Source organism: Bos javanicus, chromosome 6, assembly GCF_032452875.1.
Source record: "Bos javanicus breed banteng chromosome 6, ARS-OSU_banteng_1.0, whole genome shotgun sequence".
NCBI lineage: Eukaryota > Metazoa > Chordata > Mammalia > Artiodactyla > Bovidae > Bos > Bos javanicus.
The window spans coordinates 61,558,218-61,577,318 of NC_083873.1; the positions used below are offsets into that span (position 1 = coordinate 61,558,218).

The 19,101-nt window shown below is 42.5% G+C and overlaps 2 protein-coding genes across 10 annotated transcripts in view; one reads left to right on the top strand and one right to left on the bottom strand.

Annotated features, from left to right (window-relative positions):
• Positions 1–281: 281 nt before the first annotated feature.
• On the top strand, positions 282–5,552 carry SHISA3 (shisa family member 3). The gene is made up of 2 exons (XM_061420030.1): positions 282–1,140; positions 4,006–5,552. Exons 1-2 carry the CDS (start codon positions 864–866, stop codon positions 4,443–4,445), a joined length of 717 nt encoding a protein of 238 aa, XP_061276014.1. The 5' UTR covers positions 282–863; the 3' UTR covers positions 4,446–5,552.
• Positions 5,553–14,695: 9,143 nt separating this feature from the next.
• Positions 14,696–19,101, bottom strand: part of ATP8A1 (ATPase phospholipid transporting 8A1) — a 236,394-nt gene continuing 231,988 nt past the window's right edge. For all 9 annotated transcript variants that reach the window (XM_061420038.1, XM_061420035.1, XM_061420032.1 and 6 more), the window contains 2 exons: positions 18,042–18,133; positions 14,696–16,862 (listed from right to left, as the gene is read on the bottom strand). In XM_061420038.1, the coding sequence (XP_061276022.1) occupies positions 16,765–16,862; positions 18,042–18,133 (190 nt within the window). In that variant the 3' untranslated portion in view covers positions 14,696–16,764. The remainder of the gene's footprint in view (positions 16,863–18,041; positions 18,134–19,101) is intronic.

Genomic DNA, 19,101 nt, shown 5'->3' on the forward strand with positions numbered 1-19,101 from the left:
ACCCGGAGGCCTTGGCCCTCTGCGGAGTTTGCAGGACTATGCGGGGTGTCTCTGTGTGTGTGTGCGTGGAGAGGGCCTGATCCCCCAAGTTTAGGGTCGAGTCGAGTCCCGGGGGAGTGCCAGGGGAGGAGGTGGCCCGGGAAAGGCGGAGGAGGGCGCACGAACCAGAGGGCGCGCAGGACACGCAGCCGCGCCGCGCGCGCTCGGGCGGCGCGACCCGGGAGGCGGACTCTCTCTTAACCCTCGCTGTCTCCCCCTCCCTCTTCCTTTTTAAAGGACGTCGTGGAGGCAGAGCTGTCAGCAACCGGGAGGCCGTTTGTACTTGGCCCGGCCAGGCTGACTCCCGTGACAGACAGGGGCGGGGGCTGAGGGGCCGCCTGTCCCGAAGCCCCTTACGTGGGCATCACACATTCTCCTGCTTTGGGCTCCACTCTGGACCCAGCGACGGCGGCGAGTCCAGGTGCTGTGCGGCCCGGGAGTTGCCAGCCCCGGACGCGATGGCTCCCGTGAGGAGTGGGGTGGGAGGTGGCCGAGGGCTGGGCGAGCTCCTCGCGCCCGGAGAGTTATGAGCGGGGCAAAGGACCGCAGCATCAGCCCGAGCCGCAGCCCCGGCCAGCGCCTCCCGCGGGCCCTCGCCAACTCGCCCCCGCGCACCATGCAGACCCCTGGCCGGCTGAGCCCGCCGCGCAGCCCCTGCTTCCTCCCTGGCCCCCGCTAACCCGCAGGGGACGGGTTTGGGCCGCCCGGGCAGCTCCCCAGGCCGCTCCCCAGGAGAGGCGGAACCGCGGGGCGAGCGGAGCCCCGGCTCAGCCCTTCGCTTTCCAGCCGCGTCCCCCTCCCGGCCGCCCGGCGCGCCCGCGGCGATGGGGGCGCTGCTGGCGCTCTGCCTCCTCTTGGGCTGGCTGCGCGGTGGGCCGGCGGGCGCCCAGCAGCCCGGAGAGTACTGCCACGGCTGGGTGGACGTGCAGGGCAACTACCACGAGGGTTTCCAGTGCCCGGAGGACTTCGACACGCTGGACGCCACCATCTGCTGCGGCTCCTGCGCGCTGCGCTACTGCTGTGCCGCGGCCGACGCCAGGCTGGAGCAGGGCGGCTGCACCAACGACCGCGGCGAGCTGGAGCACCCGGGCATCACGGCGCGTGAGTACGGGCCCAAGCTGGGGCAGACCCTGCCCGGCCACTTGGCCGGCTGCCGTGTGTGCCGACCGGTGTGCGCGCAAAGAGGCGTGCCAGGCCTTCCCGGGTCTGCGCAAAGGGGACTCTAGAAAGTGGGGGGATCAAGGGAGAAGTGGGTGGTCGCGTTTCAGGTCAGGGGCGCTGTTCCTTTGCAGTCCCGATTCCCGCCACACGCGGTCTCCGCCGGTCTGCCCAGGAGCTAGTTCACAACGGACCGCGAGGACCGCGGGGCTTGCGCCCAGTGACTCCCGGCGAGAAAGAGGGAGCCCTGGGCGCTCACGACATTTCAGAGAAGGGCTTTGAGGGCAGCGCCAGGCTGGACTTGAGTTTTCAGGGTTGGTGAGGGTGCCCTACTCTGCGCCCTGGGAGCTCCGGGAGCTTTGAGAAGTGCTGATGGCGCAGGGAACGCAACTCTTGGGGTGCGTTTATCTGTACCCCACGGCGGTAAGGAACTTAAGCCACATTTGTGTGTGTGTGTGGCCGTTTGGTAGTGTTTCTAAGCCCCATTCTCACGACTTCCTTTCATTTCTCTGCATCGAATTACCCACTCCGGCCCACCCCCTATTGTCAAGCTTTTCAGAAATGCCCAGGTCCTCCGGTTGGATATTTAGAAACTGGGGTCTCAGGGGCTTCCCCGCCCCCTATTCTCACGTCGGAAAACACGGGTCAAGTTTCCGCTTACTTCAGAGCGGAATAAATCACAACCCCAGCAGAGGAACTTTACACCTTAAAAAACAAAAAAAAAACCTTTCCACCAGAATCGGAACTTCAGGGAGACCATTTAGAGCTCCAGGCGATGGTTTTACGGCCGAGAAACCGGAGGAGCGGGGGCAGGGGACGGGGCGAGCCAAGAGAGAGCCTTGACACCCCAGAACTCCAGAGCGGGGGTCTGAAGCCGGCCAAAGACGGTCCCCAGGCAAGGCAGGAGAGGCTGGAGAGATGATTAACGGTGCTGGAGCTCCAGTCCCGAGACTGACAACCCAGAGGAAAGGAGGTCCCACCTTAGAACTCCATTAGACCTTCAAGGAATTAACTTTGGAGTGCAAAATACCAGTCTAGAGGATTGAGGAAGTGGCTTCTGGGGGAAGGATGTTCAGTGGAAAGTAGGGAACTCTAGGGCGGCCTGGCCTGTTGGGAAAGTACAAACTGGCTTCACAGTCACTCGCCCTCTCTGCAGAGCAAGTGCTAAGTGCCGGGTCTACCTCGGGGACCCCATCCTGGTCTCCCGCAGTGCTCTGTGTCAGGAAAGGGGGCAGTCTATGCACCTACCCAGACTGGGGTCTGGCAAAGCCTCAGGACCTTCCCTTGCCAGCTTATCATTTTGGGCAAGTTACTTAACTGCTTTGGGCCGCTTCTCAACTCTAAAGTGGGCATGTTGCTCTCAGAGGAGTTAGGTTGTGAAATAAATGAGTGTATGGATGCTCAGCAAGGTGCTGAGTGAGTAGTCACTTTAGACTTGCCTTCTGCAGGGCAAGAAGTAGTAAGAAGTACTAGTAACCTTCTACTACTTCTAGCAGTAGAAGTAGTAGTAACCTTCTTCTAGTAAGACAGGGCAGAGTGGGTGGCACCTGGAAGAGTTTACACCCAGGAGCCCACAGATCTTAGGGTGGATAGTTCCCTGTCACTCATCACCTGTGTGTCTTTGGGAAACTCAGCAACTCTCCAATATGTTTCCACAACTGGAGACTAGACCATATCATTCCTGCTTCACAGGGTTACATGAATCTGATTATAAATACAAAATAGGCACACAGTAGGGTCTTAGTCGGACACGACTGAGCGTCTTCACTTTCACTTTTCACCTTCATGCATTGGAGAAGGAAATGGCAACCCACTCCAGTGTTCTTGCCTGGAGAATCCAAGGGACAGGGGAGCCTGGTGGGCTGTGGTCTATGGGGTCGCACAGAGTCGGACACGACTGAAGCGACTTAGCAGCAGCAGCAGCAGCAGCAGCAGCAGCAGCAGGGTCTTAGTCAATGCAGACTTGCTTTCTTCTACCTCTAAGCCAGAGGTTTGCATCCCAAGGCAGCTCTATCAGGCAGGGGCCACACCTGGAGGACTGCTTGGGACGTGCCTCTGGGTGGGAAACATTATGTCTGCCTTAGAGAGAGAAGGGAACTGGGGTTAACTCTGTCAAAAAGGTGCACTCCCAGAAAGTGTGGGTCACCAACACCAAGGACCACACCGCAGTCTAGCTAAAGTTCAGTCTGACCTTCCCAGAATTTGAGTGGGGATCGAGAGGCAGGAGCGTGATGGTTGAAGGAGGCATCCCAAATTGAAAGAGGTATCCAGACAGGACAGTCTGTCATGTGGTAGGAGACAGTTAATGGGGGCCTGCTATGGATTTCTTTATACTGTTCTTTCTGTAGTCTTGTAAAATCCTGGGGGTTTCACTTAACAGGTCCGGCTGTCTTTGCTCAGATCAGAGATTCTTGGTTAGGAGATGGATTTTCAGCCTTAGCGTCCTTAAGCACCCCACTGTGATAAAACTCCTAAAACCTGGATTGAAAGCCAGTGTTATGGTAACCCCCCAAACTCATCTTTTCCCTCCCTCCAGTGCGTGGACGGGATAGAGTCTGTTCCTTCTGATTTCCAGATGTACAGTATGATGGCTAATTGCTAACAGAGTCTACAGTATCAGTCTGCTTCCTCCCTGCTAGGAGCAAGAATATTCTATTATCACAGTTTACAATTCAGAGGTTACCAGTAACAAGCTCTGAGAAGCCGGGCTGACAAGGTGGTTGAATGGACCTTCCACCTCCTACCCGTGAGCAGCCCAGAGTTTGGGAATCTCTCGTCCGAGTACCTGTGCCTGTTTTTGCCTTCTAGAGCCTGTCTACGTTCCCTTCCTGATTGTTGGCTCCATCTTCATTGCCTTCATCATCCTAGGCTCTTTAGTGGCTATTTATTGCTGCACCTGCTTGAGACCTAAGGAACCCTCGCAGCAGCCAATCCGCTTCTCACTCCGCAGCTATCAGACAGAGACTCTCCCCATGATCTTGACTTCTACGAACCTCAGGGCACCTTCCAGGCAGTCCAGCACCGCCACCAGCTCCAGCTCCACTGGGGGCTCCATCCGAAGGTTCTCCTTTGCCCGGGCAGAACCAGGCTGCCTGGTGCCCTCACCGCCCCCGCCTTACACCACGGGCCACCCAATCCACTTGACCCAGCCGTCCGGATTCCTGGTGTCACCCCAGTACTTCGCTTACCCGCTCCAGCAGGAGCCCCCTCTGCCCGGGAAGAGCTGTCCAGACTTCAGTTCCAGTTGACAGGCCATGGCTACAGATCCATCGTCTAGTGCAATGGCATGCCTGTGGATGCTGCTGCCACGGCCACCAGGAATCCCAAGACAATTTCACTTGGACCAGCAACGTCATGGAGGAAAGTGCAAGGAAAATACAGCACCTCTTAGTCTTGAGGTTCCTGGCTGCAGTCACAGAATAGCTGTATCAAGAAAATTGCTTTCTGGCTTTGAAAGCACAGTGACTATTACGTTTCAACTTATGCTACTTTTATTCAAAATATGCAGTAGTCCGACTTGAAAGTTACAAATTGGCTGAAGCCATTTTATTGGACAATTCACCTATCCTACATAGGCCTATGCATTCTTTTTTCGTTATAAGTTCTTTAGTGAGTCATAATACAAATATATACATAAATAAGCAAAGAAGTTGTACCTGATTGTAATTATCGAAGGTTCATTTGAAAAATTAACTGCTAAGTAAACTGAAGAGACAGTGAACAGCCTGTTTATAATTTGGGGAGCGACTTAACTGGGAATAATATTAGCATCATGAGAACAGTTATTTTTTAAATCAATAGCTAAATTTTGTTGGAAATATAAGAGTGTCTTCAGAAGATTTCAATAACTGCATGAGAAATTTAACATTTTAAATATTTACTTAGATATACATTGTAACAGAGATCTTATGTAAAAGCATTTCCCCCACCTGCCCAAGGGAATATTTATTGCAGACGTTTTGTTCAGCAACATTTAGTGTTTAAATGAAAGTTGAACAGTTGGGTCCTAAAACATTTATTTGTAAAATGAGTTATGTACAAATGTAAAGATTTGTAATTTAATGTATTTACTACACTGATGGTACTATTTAGTAGTCACACTGTAATTTTTTATGTTAATAATCGTGGAGTTCAAAGTTCAGCTTTGGCTATAATCATCTGATATTATGTATCTTAAGTGCCACTGAATTCCATGTCTGATGACTAAATATTTGGGCATATATCCTGCTGGATTAGAATAAATAAAATGCTTTATGTTTTCATGAAATCTGTTTGAAACTTTAGATCAAAGTGCTTCATTGTATCTCCTTAATGGTACTCTCTGCTATTCAATAAAAGGAAATGTCTTTACCTAACACTTCATAATTTGAAATGAAAAAAAAAATCCTACATTAATGTTGTATTATGTTCTAAAGCTGTTTTCTACATTGGGACACCTGAAAGCAGCCAAGGAAGTGAACGTTTATAGAGACATCAGCCCGTGGGCTGCAATGCTCAGATGTGTTATTTGCATAAATTTAAAAATTGGGACATTTCTCATAAGAATCTGAATTTTGGCTTCTCGTGGCATGAAGAGGATGCGGCACCAAGGGTGCTGTTTTGCCGGGGGTAGGAGGTCCTTTTCAGATAGGCTCCTCGCCTTCCACCAGCCTTCTGCCTGGTCTCCCTGGCCTGGCCCATCTCCCTCATTTTGTTGCCTCTTGGCCCCTTGGGTGTCCTTCGGAAACCCAGGTTTATATGGGTTCATACCATTGTATGTCATCCTCAATAGCTCTTGTCAAATACAGATCCTTTAGAGGTGGAATGCTGACCTAAGAAAAGTCATTTGGCCTTGACTCTTTGTTTTCTAGTTGAGGAAGCAAGTTGGAAGATGCTGTGTCTTTGCCCAGACTGATGGCAGGAGCTCTGACTTCTGGTCTCCTGCTTAGTCCTGTAACTCATCCAGGTACCCAAAGTTAGCCCAGATAATTAAGGAATAAACATAGGAAGGAAGGGAGGGAGTGGGGAAGGCAGGAAGGAAGGAAAGAAAAGGAGGGAGCGGGAGAGGGAAGGAGGGAGGAAAGGCTGAATGTAAAGGATAAACATTTGTGTGAAGCTCTGGAATTCACTCTCATATCATTAGGCTGGCTTTATTCATGTTTGTTACATATGGTTCCTTTGCTATTTTAATCTTTACTGGGCTCTTATGACTCAAACAGTATTCTAAATATTTATATGCACTAACTCTTCCCCCGCCACCAACCCCCGCAAACAATGCAGCGTGGAGGTATTATAATTCCTATTTTATAGATTTGGAAACCAAGGCACACAGGAGTGAAATAACTTGCCCACGATCCCTCAGCTAGTCAGTCCTGGAGCTGTCTGCATAACCAGATTTCAACAGCAAGGGAACACCAGCTTTGAGGTTTCTTTAATCGTCTCTGGGCACACAATCCACTGACAAGCAAAGCATGAGGCTCAGGGCCTCTCTCCACGACAGTGATTATTAACTCTGTTGGATCTAGTGAGTTTTCCTTACAACAAATATTTTGTGTCATGCCTTTAACTGTCCACAAGCTTTGCTGGTGGCTCAGATGGTAAAGAATCTGCCTGCAATGCAGGATATCCAGATTTGATCCCTGGATTGCGAAGATCCCCTGGAGAATGGAATGGTAATCCACTCTAGTATTCTTGCCTGGAGAATTCTGTGGAGAGAGGAGCCTGGCGGACTGCAGTCCAATGGGGTTGCAAAGAGTTGGACACGACTCAGCGACTAACACTTTCACTTTTAACTTTCCTAAAGTGAAATTCCTAGATCATATTACTCACTACACATATACTTGAAAACAATCAACATAATGTCTTAATGGTAAATAGAAAGGAGAACGAAAAGGAGAATTATTTCATAATGTAAAAGCTTCAGCAGATTTAACAGATGACTCACAGGAGAACCTCTTCACCCAGGAATCAGTGAGATGTGACAGCTCCCCGTCCAGACCTACGCAGGTTACAACACTATCAATTTACACTCCAGAGTTGCCCTACTGTTACTGAGATTTTTTCCCCAAAGTTTGATCTTTTAATCTGTATCATAGTTATATATCTGGAAAATACAGTGTATATTTAAGGCAGCGCAGAAACAGAAAATACTTAGATAAAATGGGACTAGATTTTTCCACTGATAGGAATGGAGGGATATTTCAAAGTCCTGCTCATGGACATCAAGTCTTGTTGGGCCAACTGTCTCATGCACTGTAGGATCTCTGAAGAACAGAAGTTCTATATTTTGAAAGGTAGCTATGCAGTTAATCAGTTCAGTTCAGTCACTCAGTTGTGTCCGACTCTTTGTGACCCCATGAACTGCAGCATGCCAGGCCTCCCTGTTCATCACCGGGAGTCCACCCAAACCCATGTCCATTGAGTCGGTGATGCCATCTCATCCTCTGTCGTCCCCTTCTCCTCCTGCCCTCAATCTTTCCCAGCATCAGGGTCTTTTGAAATGAGTCAGCTCTTCACATCAGGTGGCCAAAGTATTGGAGTTTCAGCTTCAACATCAGTACTTCCAACACCCAGGACTGATCTCCTTTAGGATAGACTGGTTGGATCTCCTTGCGGTCCAAGGGACTCTCAATAGTCTTCTCCAGCACCACAGCATCAATTCTTTGGGGTTCAGCTTTCTTTATGGTCCAACTCTCATATCCATACACGACCACAGGAAAAACCAGCATTGACATGATGGACCTTTGTTGGTAAAGTAATGCCTCTGCTTTTTAATATGCTGTCTAGGTTGGTCATAACTCTCCTTCCAAGGAGCAAGTGCCTTTTAATTTCATGGCTGCAATCACCATCAGTGATTTTTGAGCCTCCCAAAATAAAGGCAGCCACTGTTTCCACTGTTTTCCCATCTATTTGCCATAAAGTGACGGGACCAGATGCCATGATCTTTGTTTTCTGAATGTTGAGCTTTAAGCCAACTTTTTCATTCTCCTCTTTCACTTTCATCAAGAGGCTCTTTAGTTCTTCACTTTCTGCCATAAGGGTGGTGTCATCTGCATATCTGAGGTTATTGATATTTTTCCCAGCAATCTTGATTCCAGCTTGTGCTTCCTCTAGCCCAGCATTTCTCATGATGTACCCTGCATAGAAGTTAAATAAGCAGGGTGACAATATATAGCCTTGATGTACTCCTTTTCCTATTTGGAACCAGTCTGTTGTTCCATGTCCAGTTCTAACTGTTGCTTCTTGACCTGCATACAGGTTTCTCAAGAGGCAGGTCAGGTGGTCTGGTATTCCCATCTTTTTCAGAATTTTCCACAGTTTATTGTGATCCACACAGTCAAAGGCTTTGGCATAGTCAATAAAGCAGAAATAGATGTTTTTCTGGAACTCTCTTGCTTTTCCCATGATCCAGCAGAGATGTTGGCAATTTGATCTCTGGTTCCTCTGCCTTTTCTAAAACCAGCTTGAACATCTGGAAGTTCATGGTTCATGTATTGCTAAAGCCTGGCTTGGAGAATTTTAAGCATTACTTTACTAGCTTGTGAGATGAATGCAATTGTGCGGTAGTTTGAGCATTCTTTGGCACTGCCTTTCTTTGGGATTTGAATGAAAACTGACCTTTTCCAGTCCTATGGCCACTGCTGAGTTTTCCAAATTTGCTGGCATATTGAGTGCAGCACTTTCACAGCATCATCTTTCAGGATTTGAAATAGCTCAACTGGAATTCCATCACCTCCACTAGCTTTGTTCGTAGTGATGCTTCCTAAGGCCCATTGACTTCACATTCCAGGATGTCTGGCTCTAGGTGAGTGATCACACCATTGTGATTATATGGGTCATGAAGATCTTTTTTGTACAGTTCTTCTGTGTATTCTTGCTACCTCTTCTTAATATCTTCTGCTTCTGTTATGTCCCTAACATTTCTGTCCTTTATTGAGCCCATCTTTGCATGAAATGTTCCCTTGGTATCTGTAATTTTCTTGCAGAGATCTACGGTCTTTCCCATTCTATTGTTTTCCTCTGTTTCTTTGCATTGATCACTGAGGAAGGCTTTATCTCTCTTGCTATTCTTTCGAACTCTGCATTCAAATGGGTGTATCTTTCCTTTTCTCCTTTGCTTTTCACTTCTCTTCTTTTCACAGCTGATTGTAAGGCCTCCTCAGACAGCCATTTTGCTTTTTTGCATTTCTTTTCTTGGGGATGGTCTTGATTCCTGTTTCCTGTACAATGTCATGAACCTCCGTCCATAGTTCATCAGGCACTCTATCAGATCCAGTCCCTTAAATTTCTCACTTCCACTGTATAGTAATAAGGGATTTGATTTAGGTCATACCTGAATGGTCTAGTGGTTTTCCCCACTTTCTTCAATTTAAGTCTGGATTTGGCAATAAGGAGTTCATGATCTGATCCACAGTCAGTTCCCTATCTTGTTTTTGCTGACTGTTTAAGCTTCTCTATTTTTGACTGCAAAGAATATCATCAGTCTGATTTTGGTGTTGACCATCTGGTGATGTCCACGTGTAGAGTCTTCTCTTGTGTTGTTGGAAGAGGGTGTTTGCTATGACCAGTGCATTCTCTTGGCAAAACTCTATTAGCTTTTGCCCTGCTTCATTCTGTACTCCAAGGCCATATGTGCCTGTTACTCCAGGTGTTGCAGATAATGGATAACATTTATTAAAGTATTACATGTATCATTTAATCTTCCTAACCCTGAAGTCGGGACTCTTACCATGCTTGTTTGGCAGATAAACAGATCAAAGTAGAAAGATTGAACACTGTGTCCAAGACTGATGATAACAAAACCAAGATTTGAACCCAGGCCCGCTGTCTGCTTTGAAACCCTACATTCTTTATGGTGTGTACCTGGAAGTCCTAATTTTCTTAGGAAAAAAAAATATTTTTTTTATATTTGTAAAATGGAGATGTTCATTGTACCCTACTGCTGAGGGTTGTCTGAAGGAATCAGAAGTCAGAATCTTTGTCCCAGTGACTTGCACTGGGGAGGGAGTGGGGAGGGAGCAGTGTCATCAGTCCATGGTCCATAATAGAAAGCAGATGAAATATCCTCACATATAAAAGCAAGGCTGAGTACTGTGGAAGGGGAGATGTAACACTGATTGGAGGGCATGGAACAGAGAAAATGGCCCGAAGGTTTGATAGAATTAGTCCCTGGTAATCCATGGCCTCCTATGATACCTGGCCAACTCCTTATTGCCTGAGACACAGCAAGCACCCTCCCACCCTGCACTCAGAAAAATGTATTTAATAAACTTGCTTTTATTCACTTCAAAACTAATAGATTGTAATTTTAATTGTCCCCAATGCATAGATTTTTCCTTATTTTTCCACCCTATATTTCACTGATTTTTTTTTTTTTTTTTAGCTATTCCCCATGGAAGAGAATTTGCCAGATTGAGTTAAATCTATAGGAAAATTTCTTTCTAAAACCAGTTAACCAAAAAGGTTCCTGAGAATATGTACAATCACAATTAGGAGTACGATGCATTTCACTGGGTCTGGATCAGTTTACTTGTGCATAACCTAAAAGGCTTATTTAGTACATGTTCAGGAAGAATAAGGATTTACGAGCATGTTAAACTATTAAGGCAACAAACACATATTTTTATATGTATAAGACTTACAAAATTTCAGTTAAACAGTTGCTAATGAAGTTATTCTGATAAGAGTTTATATTTGAATTGCTGGTTACATAGTCTGTACTTGAAATAGAGACTGAATAGTAAAAAATATTACATTTTCCAACAATTTTTATTAGCTTACTAGTGAAATGATCCAGGTTAGAAAGATCTTTCTTCATTAAAATGAGTGGTTCTGTATACTGAAATAGAAGCTTTAGGTCTGAGATGCCTTAAGCACATAAAAACAATCTTTGGGGATGATGTACTGGATTTATGTATTTCAAATTTGCTGTTTCCTTATGGTGGTGTTAGATGGTGGTGCTTGTTTTAAGAGGGATGATGTTGAACGTGAAAATATTTGGCATAATTCACAGGTTACTTTTCTGAACATTGTTTTGCTGTGGTTTTGCATGGGGGACCCATACTCAATTGTTGCCCCCAGGGAAAGGCTGTGGGGAGGGAAGCGGGGTCCCAGACAAGGACGCATACACTGCCCCTCACTCTGATGAAACTGGAGGCTCTTCACGTTGCTTCCCCAGGGGGTCTCCGTGAACTCATCCTGTTCTAACAGTTTTCCAAATTGCAGTTTCCCCTGTTCCTTTTATCAAATGGTGATTATTTTGATTGTCTTGTCCTCATTTCCAAGGTTTTCCTATATTTTGTCTCACGTAGCAATTTTACTATTTTCTGGTTACTTCCTTCAAATTTTATGGGCCAAATGTGGCCACTCTGTCATAACACTGAAACAATTTCAGTGGGTTTAGAAATCTTAAGAACTTCATCCTGTGTGAAAGAAGGAGCCATGAGTTAGTTGTTGACTTACAGGCTGATTTAAACCTGTAACGAGGACAATCTTGGAGGCTTTCTGATTGAAGAGTCAAAATATAGTAATTTTATTTAGAATTATTTTATTTTTGTCATTATTTTGGCCACATTGTGCAGAACGTGGGGATCTTAGTTCCTGGACCAGGGATTGAACTCATAGCCCTTGCATTGGAAGCTTGGAGTCTTAACCACTGGACCAGCAGGGAAGTCCAAAAATTATTTTTTGATAATTATTTAACTACCAACTCGTATAAAATTAGAGTTAATATACCCCACTTTATATTGCATTGAATGGGATTTACAATGCAGGGATATTTTCAATTATCATTGGGGTTGTAGATAAAATATCAACATTGTTATTAAACAGATATACACCTGCTCAAACTACAGTTATTGCAGTTTTGAAGGTTTTATGAAGAAATATAGTTTCTAAAACTAGCAATTAAAACGAACAATTTTCTTTATGTAATGGTACAGTTTATTTCATTTTTAATAAGAGGACAAAAATGTTTAAAATTTGCAGTTTAAAACATGCACATTCACAAAAGGCCAGTGACATATAACACTGCATAGAACTGAATATTACTCGACTTTAATAACTATTTATAAAACACAGTGCATTGAATATCGAGATAAACACACCTGAGAAAACTACTATAAACACAGGTTCGGTACTCTCCACTCATGCAGCTTCACAATTTCTATAGCAGTTTCAGCAGGAATGGTTTTTCATGGAGCTGAAAATTCTATTTTATTTTGAATGCAAACTGCAATTTTCCATAGTAGCTGCCTTCCAAGGCTGCCTTTTTTTATTTTAACCTAATAAACTTGAAAATGTGAAAAACGAAGCTTGAAGTAGTAAAACAAACAACAAATAGTATTTACTGCATTTATGGCTTCTAGTCTAGAACTGTGAAACAAAAACACGTACTTTTAAATATTCTGCTCACATCTTTGCAAGAGCAGATTTACCTATGGAAAGTTGCTGTTAATTCAAAGTAAGCAAGTATGAAATCTAGCTTTTTCCCCCCCTACTTAAGGGAGATTTATTTGCTGAGAAATTTTGTGAGCTTTATTAAGCAAAGTTCTTAGAGGCAAGCTAAACAAAAGTTTCAATTAAATTAGTTCAAATTTGTTTGTAAAATAATTTACTTATTAAAAAAAAAGTTGTGTGGAGGACCAGTTAATTTGTCCATTGAATATTAAGTCTCAGGTAGGCCATGAGAGAATTTTATAAGGCAGAAATAAACATCAAGATTTACAGCAATAGCCATGCGTTGGCCTAGACCACTTTAAATATTAATTCATGCAAACCATAAACCTATCAAAAACACAGCTGCTCTCATACAGAAAATAAATCAAGACGAAAAATGGAAAACATTTATTTCCTTTCCTTCAAAATTCAACTTACATTCCATTTTAATAGCTGTTGAAGGTTAATTAAAATGCAGCAAAGTATAACAGTTTCACAAGTGACTTCACTTATTTTAATGTGAGAAAAATCAGACTATGGTCTCTTTAAGAGGCATTATAGTAATGTTCATCATTAAAAAGCATTTATTAGGCACCAGACTGCATGGTGTTTACATTAAGTAATTTACAAAAGAATTCCATGGGCCTGGTTCATATGATGTGAACAGGGTGGCAATTTGCTCAATAAATTTTGTACATGATTATAGATTTATCAGATGATATAAGTCTTAGAACCAGGACATATCAAGGGGCAAACTGCACAGAAATAAACACTAATGATTATTTAGCTTTGTAATAACGATGATTTTGTTATACATAAAAATTTGTGAATATGCAATCTAGTACATTCAGATTAGTATTCATTTCCTGAAAGAACATTTTAAGTGACAGATAAGTGATGTACAGCATACACAATGCAGAACAAATTATCACATGATTTTCACACTGGATATTTAGGATGCAGGACTGCAAAATTAAAATATAAAATGTAATGACCAGAATAAATGTAGATTTCTTGAATTCATTTTTTCCCCCCTGGAAATAAAGAGGAATTGCTGATTCCATTCAGTGACCACACAATTCACGTAAATGGCTAATACTGAATATAATACACATTCACCTGACTTGATTAGAAGAAGTTTTCCATTAACTTCACCACGTTGCCCAAGCAGGCTCATGTCAGCCAGTGTTGTGTGGGAGGGTGGATGGCGCTTATTCCATTTAAAATTTACTACATTCCTGAGAAACACCATTTTTCCTGCTCATACTTTCTACCATATAGCATCTTTCTGGGTGTGAAATACCAATATATTTTTATATGTATATATAAAACATTTAGAAAGTTCATGCTCAATATCACTGTGTACTAGTCAATGCTAAAGAAGCAACTTCCAACTTTTCAATGCAAAATAAATGAGGATTTTCTGCTGTGAGTAGTATTTTCTGAACTGTAAACATTGTAAAGCAATGGTGTTAGCATTTGCAAGAGTCCCTATAAGGGACTTTTTAATTGAAGAATGTCCCTTATTTCAGAAAATACACATTAAAAGTCACTTCAACTATTTATTTTAATCCTGGTAAAACTGTGTTACCCACCCCCACCCCCACCCCACTTAGGAAGGTTAAAAAAAGGAGGGTTTTCTCTAACACTACAAAGTCACTGCAGTTGCAATGTTGTCTTTTAAGTTTTACCAAGGTGGTCACTCCCTGCTGCCTACCCCTCAACTCCCTACCGAGAAGCTAAGAGATTTACTTAATGTTGATAACTCAAAAACAGGTCCATGGGACAAAAGGGCATAAATCAGTCATGTTTCAGATCATGCTCTTTCACATTATTAACCATGAGTCCTCCACTCATGTTGAAGAGCTCCACAGAAACAAATCATCTTTCAAGGTAAAAATAAAGCTTCCAGTTTTCTTAAGTCAGAAAATTCAGTTCTATTACACTCATCACATTTTTACATTAAAATTATGGAGAAGGATGTCACCTGTGAGGTGAGGGGAAATGGAAGCAGCCCTTCTCTGGAACTGCTATTAAGTGTTTCTCCCGAGGGATGTACTTCATTCTTCTTTTTTTTTTAAAAAAAAAACCCTTTATTCCTTTTACTTGATTCTTGTTTTCCATTTTTTTGTGGTTTGACTTCACCTGTCATCACGGAGGCCCAGATGCTCTGAATAGCCATTCAGTAACAAACACTGTGACATCTGAATTTTGAAGATGATCTTAGACTCTTAGACCTGTGGTCTTGCATATTTGAATTCATGCTTTTCATAATCTGAACTCCGAATGGAAAGGGTGTGGAGAGTGAAGTATGTCACCTTCTTAACCCTTTTAAATCAAGTTATGTATGTCATAACCTCTCACATTTGTAGAAAATGTGGGAGGCATACATGTAACTAAAGAGCTAAAAATTCAGAGAAGGAAATAATATATAGACTAAAATTTTAAATCTAGATTGAGAAAAAGGGTGAAAAAGATGTGAAATTATCAAACTCAAGGAGTGATTTGAAAATCACCTCTCTTCTTAATTGTAGTACTTATTTTTTTAAAGAGGAAGTTCTATCTGTTTTGCTGGTAAGTCCACTTAAAGGCAAACAGGCTTTTGAATACAAGGCAAAAAGTTTGCTTCAATCTCTGAAATGTATCTGAAAGCTAGAATTCTTTTTATTTCTACATGAAAGCATTATGTTAAAAATAGTGTAGAAAACTGGTTGTGGTTTTTAAACAGCCCCTTCTCCATTAATTGTTGGCATAGCAAAATAGGCATTTTCAGGAGATATCTTGGAAATGCCGCAACAATTAAATGGAATCTATATTTTAAAGCATGTTAACAAAATCTACTCATGATGAACAGATCTCTTTGTAAAGTTATAGGCTTGAATAAAATAGGTGTTTTTAAAACGGGGGGAAAGTACTACTTATTTGTTCCAGTAAGCAGCATGTGACTAATTTTGGGAGCTGCTTGACAAGTGAACTGTTCAGCTATTCTTGGTTATAAGTTCAGGGCAGTCATCTTAACCTGGGGCGTGCCATCCAGGACCACAGGCATCTGGAATGCGCACTACTAGGGAAAACCAAGACACAGGACAAAAAGCTGAGCCTACAGGCGTTACAAAAGCCCAGGCATTTATCTGCCATGGTTTTTCAAACACCTCCACAGAAGTATTGGAAATCTCACATAAACACTTAAGTACATTTTTCTTAAAAATAAAAAAAGAAAACTCAAAGACAAAATGACATCACTTAATCTACAGCAGAAGCCAGGTTCTAAGAAAAATCTCAATGATGATAAAACCTCATTAGAAAGGACGGAGACACAGTAAGTACAGTTTTAAAAATCAGTATTGTAACGACAGTCACATAACCACTTGTGCACTTCCACTTGAACAAACAGACAAGACAAACGAGAAAGAAGCATTTGTAAGGCCAAAGGTGCAACATCACAGATATTAGTAGCAAATGCCTTGAAATACTCATTTTTACAAATCACTCTTAGATTTGAAAAGTCAGGCATGCAGATCTTACAGCAGAACTGGAGGTAAACTTTCTTGTAAATTTCTGGGCAAATGACTACTGAAGGAGAAATAGTAATACATTTATTGAACTTCTTTGGCAGACATTTATCAAGACAATTTTTGACACAAACACTTATTATTAATGTCTTGTTTAGAAATTTTGCTCAGTAAGTTGCTTCCTTAAGAAGGCTGTTTCCCGCCCCCTCCCAGCATGTTCTGAAATCTAAATTTGGATATCAAGAGTCTCTCTAACTTACTACCATTTTACAGATTTTTAATGGTGAATAGCCTTGTGGTGTATCCAAGACACTGATAGTTACAGCTCCAGAGTAACAGCAAAAGAATACTGACCTTTTCTCAGTTGAAAAAAACACTCTGGCAAGATACAAGGTCATTTTCAATGTCTGTTTACAAAGACTTAGCAAATACTTTAGAAAATCTGAAAGAGATGGTGTTACAGTATAGTTGCACAGTGCTTACGTCTATAATATACATGAATCTGAATGTCAGTCAATGAGATGAGCTCAGATCCATTTCCCCTCCTTGGACCAGACTGGAATTGGTCAGCAGATTCTGGTGAAGACCTGGGACTCTCCTTAGAGACGTAGCCAAGCTGGCCTTGCAGCCCCTCGACCTATCACCACTCATCAGGTCTCTGCTTTGTGGTATCATATGCTCTAATCACTTCAGACTGTGAGACGATTCCATTTTCATCTTGAGAGAAAGCATACCCATCTGTAAATTAAAACAGAAACGGTGAGCTTGAAGTCACAGGAAGTCTCTGTTATTCTGAGTTTTGAGTGTTCATTTTCTAACTTGGGGAGCTAATGCATCCTTCCCTGCCTTTGAAAGCATAAAGACACTAATTTTTAATGTCTGGAAACGATAGATTCAACTGCAAAATGGAGAGTGAGACGATGGTGGCTTAGATCCTTGGCGTTCTGCTCGCTGGATGAACAGATGCTGTAGCCCCCCTCCATTCTCCCTTCAGCACATCATGTCCAACTCCTCCAATGTCTGCTTCCTGCTAGCAGAGGGGTGGGAAGGGGTGCAGTCAAGTGGGAGTGTGTATTCCAGATAGATCAGGCGGATGAGAGTGAAGGAAGAATAAGAGCGAGGAGATAAACACACACAACTTCCCTCAGAAGACATGGTTCTGGACTCTCAGCATCTACAAATAAACTCACTCATGCCCTAGCCTGGTCACAGGGGGCCTGGGGATAAGAGATGACCCCCGAGGGGATCTCATCTTTAGAAAAGGCCTCTTGAAGCATAAAGAGCAAAAGCATTAAACATGAGTATATATACATGAAAATAAATTACATGTGGAGACAACATGAAACAAAAGACATATTACCAACACAAATGCATTTACTACAGGGCTTTATATATCATATTCTTTTTGAGATCCTTCAAATTTTAAGAGGGCATGATATCTAATAATTTCTTACAACTCTAAATATGCATAAATATTTTTGAAGGGGAAAATATATGTTTCATTGTGTGCTGTTTCACACACATGTCATTGTGTATGAAAGCTGAAAAGCCTCTTGCAAAGTTATTCAAGTAGAAAAGATAACAATACCGAGTAAGCTTTTAAGAGTTAAGATTTATTTTACTGGTTCTTTTTTAAGATTTAAGGAGGTAAGGGGCATGCAGAAATATTTTTTGTGCAGTGAAAGCAGCAAGATTTTCAAATGCTCTATCTTTTCTGCTGAAAGTGAGATGGCTGTGGTCAAAAGACTCTGTAAACATTTGTTATTAATATTTATACACTATGTTGCAAGTGTGCATGATTTGTTTGAGGTGTTAATTGTAAATAGTTAAATATCCTTCAAGTCAAAATACTGCTCTTACAAACGCTATGAGGTAATGGCGGAGAATGTGTTTAAAAATCAGAACTCAAATACTTACGGAGCAGGTTTTGTTGCAGTGATTCTGACCGGTACAAGTTCACGTGGTTCTTCTTAAAGACGTTCTTGAGCAGTTGTGCCCTCTCTGTGAGGCTGCAGAGCAGGTGCAAACGTGTGAAATGAATTATCAACTCGGCAGAGACCCCGGCGTGCCCACAGGACCACCAGAGAGAGTCAGACTTAAACAAAAGACTGTTTGAGAAATCTGTAGTCTACTGATTCTTTTTCACCCTCTTTTCTCAGACAGCAAATGAGGGTTCAAGTATTTAGACAGATACTTTAGAGGCCATTTTCCCCTACAGCTCAGAAGAGTTTTGTCCCCAATAGTGCAGGCAAAAGATGTCCGCAACCCCAGTTTTTAAGTCAAACAGAGATACAGAACCTGCACGATACAATTAACAAAAAACACAAAATCCACCAGTAGTGATGGTACCTTCTAAAATCTTAGCTGACTTACTACATATAGCAAGTATGGCATTTGAGAATTAAAAAAAAAGAACCATTACTATACCTTTTTCCTACTTTGCATATATTCTGGTATAAATTAATTTTTTTATACAGAAAAATAAAAAAAAATATGTAAAGAAGAAATCTCATAGACTTTTTAATTAGAAAAAATTCCATTACCACTCTAATATGGTATGAAATGTGTTCCTTAATCTCATTTTAAAATAAAAAAAGTATTTTCAGAAAATAATTTACTAGGTAAAGTGACAAGGAAGAACACCTATTTTCAATAAACATTTAGAATAATCTTTTCTGCAGAAATGAATCCATGTAATTATATAACTTCTAAAAGCAGAGTGTAAGAAATACTGCGTCTGTTTTTCTCTCCTGCTCATAGAACACTGTTTCACACAGTGGGAAGTCAAATATCTGTCAAATAAATAAATTTGAATAGTAATTCTGAAATGCACTTTTAAACACCATCAATCCTCCCAGTCATGCCATTTCTCCACTGGTTGATTTATAAAACTTTGCTTTGATATTAAGCCACATAACAAGCATGAAGAGCTAATAAGTAATCCACATGTGTTGCACCAAATGTTTATGCAATTTTG